This window comes from Salvelinus fontinalis, chromosome 26 (genome assembly GCF_029448725.1).
Source record: "Salvelinus fontinalis isolate EN_2023a chromosome 26, ASM2944872v1, whole genome shotgun sequence".
In the NCBI taxonomy this organism is placed as follows: Eukaryota; Metazoa; Chordata; class Actinopteri; order Salmoniformes; family Salmonidae; genus Salvelinus; species Salvelinus fontinalis.
In genome coordinates, this window is record NC_074690.1 from 35,855,282 (window position 1) to 35,861,281 (window position 6,000).

Consider the following 6,000-nt stretch of genomic DNA (forward strand, 5'->3'; position numbering starts at 1 on the left):
GAGGAGAGAGAGAGACAATGGGTGCTAGTCACACAGCCACTCGCTGTCCGCCACAATCAAATCAATTGCGATCGGACTCCCTCTAGTCATTTGTGTGCCTTAATTATTTTATCAAACAGTGCGATTAAAGCATCAGACAAGCTCAGTCTGTATAGTTGATTTGATTAAAACACATAAGATGCGTCTATATGGAAAAATACACGTTTTAAAATTGACCAATCGATTGGTCGAAAGAACATTTTATTTTTGTCGGAGACAGCCCTAATTGTAGTATAGTTAAATCCTTCCTTCGCTCTCTCCCAAGCCAAACCCATCCCTCTCCACCTTTCTGTTTTCTCCCCTTTAATCCCACCCAAGCTCCCGTCTTGCCTACCCAAGCTTGTCCCAACCTCCCGTCTTGCCTACCTCTCAGACACACTTACACCCAGACTTACTCATCCATTCCCGCCCAACATATACTCTATGCAGTCACACACCCATTCGCTCCCACCCTCCTACACATTCATATTCACCATCCCACACACTTCCATTCATATACAAACACACACAAGTGCACAAACACTTCCATGGAACTGTTGACATACATGCTATATTTCCCCCTTTGAATGGTCTTTTCAGTGTCCATGTAGCCCATTGGCATCAGCTACTTCTACCGTTACTTCATAGAGAAAAACAGTTATTTGAACGTTCCTTTTGGACTGATGCCCAACTGAGCATTCTACTCAATGCATCGTCAATGAGTTCTGATGAAGATTTCATCAAGAGTGCATTACAGTGGCTTGGAAATACAATGACATTCAAAAGGAGGCAAATAACTATACTGAACAATAATATAATATAGATTTTACTGAGTTACAGTTCATATAAGGAAATCGGTCCATTTAAATGAATTCATTATGCTCTAATCTATGGCTTTCACATGACTGGGTAGTGTTACAGCCATGGGTAGGCCTTGGAGGGCATAGGCACACCCACTTGGCAGCCAGGCACAGCCATATTTCTGTCTGCTTTATTACAGACAGAAATACTCCTCAGCACCAAAACTTGAGACACCTGTGGCATAGTGTCGTGTGACAAACCTGCACATTTTAAAAGTGGCCTTTTGTCACCAGCACAAGGTGCACCTGTGTAATGATCGTGCTGTTTAATCATCGTTTTGATATGCCACACTGCAGCAAAGGAGAAATGCTCACTAACAGGGATATAAAACACACTCGTGCACAATTTGTTTATGGAATATTTCATGTATTTTCTTTTCAGCTCATGAAACCAACACTTTACATGTATGTTCAGTGTAGTAGGAAAACTTTTGTAATCATTTTGAATTGCTAGGTAATTTTGACGAACTTTGCTAGCTAATGACAACATTGCCATCTGTCTCAATTAAATTTGACGACATGATAATGCTGCCAAAGTAGTTTTTTACTGAATATTTGACTAGCAATGCCATCGTAGTTCCAGGCACTATAGTGTAATTTAGACTAAACAGTAGTTTGCCTCCATCCAGAATGACTGGGTTTATCACCACTTTAGGGCACCACTATGGCGCCGCCGGTAGAGGGCGGCTTGAGAACGTTTATAACAAATGGCATGACGCAACCGAGTGACGGAGGTGCAACCTATGAATAGATTGTATTGGGGGTAAGGGGAAAGGATATTGTCTCAATTTACAATAAGCTGGTGTCAGGCATCACTGTATATAGCCTAGTGGACTGTTTTTTCCTACTTGGTCCTTTTCTCAGAGCAAAGAAAATACTAAAGTAAGTGCCCATTAAGTGGCAAATAAAGTAAAAGGGTTAACTGGAACAGGGTTGACGATTTCATCTTAAAATCAGACATAAATCCCCTTGTGACAGAGAGAATGGAAGGTTGTTGTGTGCAACAGGTAGTGGCAATTGAATTCATCGTTAAAACATTTCTAGCCTGTCTATCTAGTATGAGGTGATATGCTTGACCTGGTCAGTTTTCCAACACAAAACTGCCAAAAATAGTACAAACACCAACCAGTTGGGTCACCTGCTACTGTCCTCTCTACCACTGACATACTGTTATGTTCAACTGTTTTCTTTCTCTTTCTGTTGTCTGATGCTCAAAAGGTGAGAGTGTGAAAACATTCTGGACAACCCCCTCCCTCTCCCACTTAGTATCGACCGACACCAGACATCCATGGACGTTGAAAAATAGTTTCAAGTTGGTCAGTCCGCCCTGGCCTTGATTTCAATGTCCACGGACGTTAGCTCAAACATAGATGTCCATGATTGGTAAGTGCTTCTGATTTGCTCCTATCGTAGACATTGATGTTTCACAAGTTTGGACAGTACAGTACAGTGAAGCAGAGTAGAGTAAAATACAGTCAAAAGTATAGTTTAGTACAGTACACTAGAGTACAGTATAATGTACTGTAGTTCAATAACCAAAAGAGATGTTTTCTAACTCAAGGTGCCATGTCATAGCTGACACCTGATTACTTGGAGCAGATATTTAACAGAGTTTTTAGAAAACATGGTCACATAAAAAAATGATTTCACTGTAATTCCAAGTCATAGACTGTTCTCTCTACTACCGCACGGCAAGAGGTATCAGAGCGCCAAGCCATAAAACTGCTAAACAATTAATCATATGGCCACCCGGACTATTTGCATTTAAGCCCCCCCCCCCCCTTGTTTTTAAACTGATGCTACTCGCTGTGTATCTATGCATAGTCACCTCACGCCTACCTACATGTACAAATTACCTCGACTAACCTGTACCCCCGCACATTGACTCAGTACAGGTACCCCCTGTGCATAGTCTCGTTATTGTGTTATTTTTTAAATTACTTGATTTAATAAATATTTTCTTACAAGTGCTTGTAAGTAAGCATTTCACGGTAAATGTTTACACCTGTTGTATTCGGCGCATGTGACAAATAAAATGTGATTTGAATTCTGTTACCAAACTGCAGAGTTCCAGTAAATGTGTTTTTGTGAAATGTTCTGTTTCAATTGTTCAAAGTAGTCATTGTGCATATAGTTGTAAACTTTTAAATCAATGGTTTTTGTTTGGCATACATTTTGGGCAGTGGAGGCTGGTGGGAGGAGCTATAGGAGGATGGGTTTACTGTAATGGCTGGAATGGAATAAATGGAACAGTATCAAACCTATGGAAACCACATTTCTCTGCATTCCTTTGATTCCATTCCAGCCATTACAATGAGAACGTCCTCCTATACCTCCCATCAACCTCATCTGATGTTAAGGTGAAAATCTGAGACTCAGCAGAATTTTGTTTCTGTGAAATTGCCCTACTGTGTAAATGTCAAGGAATATCACAAAGGCACTCTATGCTTTTGTTCAATGCTAAAGACAGCTGAAACCCAAATTATAATCTTTCTAAATTAAAGCAGAAGTGAGCCCACCTATTCTGCACCTTTGGGTTCATTTTCCTTTTTTTCTCTAAACCGGATCTGAATGTAATATTAGTCTACTATGCACCTCGAGAGAACCCCTGTGTTTCAGGTCCCGAAATGCAACCTTAACTTCTGGCAATCAATCACGTGCTGTTGGTCTCTTTGCTAATTTGATTTACTATTTTGATGGTTGACTTCCAGCACACGTTTCTCTCTTTGTTGTACTGACTGATAATGCACAGTACACTATGTTCCCTTTGGTGCCCTGTTCTTTTGAATGTGGTTGTCTCACCTGAATGAGACTTGGTTGGTTCCCTAATTGTCACTGTCAGGGGTTTCAAGTAAAATGAACTCTAAGACAATCCAGACTGAACTTACGTCTAAACTACTGTCAAATGATACATGTATCATGTACATGCTTTAATCAACTTATTTTCTGTGACCAGACCTTAGCCGTCCTCCTCCTAGCCTGTCTGTTCTGACACACAGGCCTTGTGTTTCAATGTGGGATGAAGTTGAAGGCCCCCGCCATCTGCCACAAACCACTTAATCAGTTGCCTCTGAGGAGGATTGCCAGACACTTAACAGGCTGAGTAATGTCATTAAAATGTCTGATTGAAAGGTGAAATTCAGAAAGAAACTAACGTTCTTTCCTTGAGAATACAGGTCTTCAATTACGGTAGTTACCACTTTCAGTATCCAAAAATTGTTCTATTGTTACCCCATAAAACACTGTTTCCACACCTTAAAATGAATTGCCCTTTTGCTGCATGAGTTGTGTATGGGACATTATTTGACTGTAGGAATGAGGAGTCCTGGGGTGTATTCATTAAGCCAATTCTGTAGTAAAACGTTTTGCAACAGACACCGTTTACTCCAAATTGAAAATAGTTTATTTTGGACAAATGTAGGTAGGTTCCTCCCGTTATTTCCGTGTTGTTCTTCCTAGAGTAAACCGTATAAGGTTTCCGTTGCAAAACATTTAACAGACCAAACATTTTGCAACGGAATCCGACTAATGAATACACCCCTAGTTTATTTTGGGGATGCAAATTAATCCGCGAGTACAAAGACAGCAATTGTCCATTTTGGCAAAGGGCTATTGAATTCCATTCCACGAGACCAACTCTGATCAACACAATGCACACAATTGCTTTGGGTTGGGTTTATTTTAGTGTGGATTGTATTGTATTTTACTTCGCAATAAAAGTTGTTTATTGGAGCAGGATAGAGGATGCATATCAGTGGCTTTAAAGATATTGTCTCACTTCTCGAGACCGACTATGTTACATGTAAGCCCATATCACGCAAATATTAAATTTGTGAAAAACGTGGTCATTTCCTTTATCTTGTTGCATTTGTTGAATGAGTTTCGTCTAGCTACATAATAATCGCGTGGCAGTGACGCAAAATATTTCGCAATGTATGGGTTAGGTTAGTTAGCTAGAACTGGCTGTTTGCGTCCTAGTTAGTTCGTTACACGAATTGTCACTATACAAGATCATTTAGCTAGCTAGCTAGCAATCGCCTGCAGACACGGAGCTCACATTGGCTTAACTGTCTGCTTGCACAATTTGTAGCTATAGTACCTTAGCTGGCCAAATGATGCTGGTTGATAGATGCTAGCTAACACTACACTACCTACCAAGCCAACTTTACGCTGAACAAACACTACCAGCACCGGCTAAAAGTGAACAGGCCTTGCTTTGCTTTTTGACAATGATTAACTCGCTTGACACACTTTAGTTAGCTAACGTTACCTACCGGTGATTGACAGCAAGCTAAATATAGATACGCAATAAGAGATTAGCTACTTAGCTAAAAGTCTCCCGTCCAGAAAGCTATTTAACGCGTAGGTTGACTTACCCATTTATAATGTCCCTCTGTCAAAATTATGAAGATGTAAAACAAAAAGAAATAGCTTCTTTCTGATAAAAGCCCCATCCCTCTACTCAAAAAGACTTCGGAGTTTTTCTGCTACTCCTCTGACTTCTTCATTATAGAATTGGTGACTGGAGAACAACCGTTTGGCACATTGCTGCCACAGCCAGGATTGGATAGTGCGGATACTAGCTAGTAACATTGTGCAACGTTTTCTTGACTTTGACCACAGCCTGCAACTGCATCCCGCAATTCTGGGCGTCCCACTCGAGCATCCCATTGGTTCCTTCATGACCCCCCCCCCTCTCCCAAGCGCAACATCTTCATGCTTGTGTGACAATTTTGAATATGGGTCAAAAAAGGGAAATATAATTTTTTTCAGATTTTTTTCCCGCCCCTGTCTACTGGAGTCGTCCTTGCAAGCTAGTGTAACGGATGTGAAATGGCTAGCTAGTTAGCGGGTACGCGCTACTAGCGTTTCAATCAGTTACTTCACTTGCTCTGAAACCTAGAAGTAGTGTTGCACCTTGCTCTGCAAGGGCCGCGGCTTTTGTGGAGCGATGGGTAACGATGCTTTGTGGGTGTCAGTTGTTGATGTGTGCAGAGGGTCCCTGGTTCACGCCCGTGTCGGGGCGAGGGGACGTACTAAAGTTATACTGTTACACTAGGATACCGGTAGACCGTGTCCTTCGCTCCTGCCTGCGCTCCGTCATTACTAAAACAGTCCCCCT

General features: G+C 41.3%; 1 protein-coding gene across 2 annotated transcripts in view; it reads right to left on the reverse strand.

The window, feature by feature from the left end:
* Positions 1-5,508, reverse strand: part of LOC129824192 (NPC intracellular cholesterol transporter 1-like) — a 32,566-nt gene extending 27,058 nt beyond the window's left edge. The window contains exon 1 of one of the 2 annotated variants that reach the window (XM_055883642.1): positions 5,255-5,508. In XM_055883642.1, coding sequence (XP_055739617.1) covers positions 5,255-5,332 — 78 coding nt within the window. In that variant the 5' untranslated portion in view covers positions 5,333-5,508. The remainder of the gene's footprint in view (positions 1-5,254) is intronic. The other variant, XM_055883640.1, reaches the window with a different exon arrangement.
* Between the last annotated feature and the right edge of the window lie 492 nt (positions 5,509-6,000).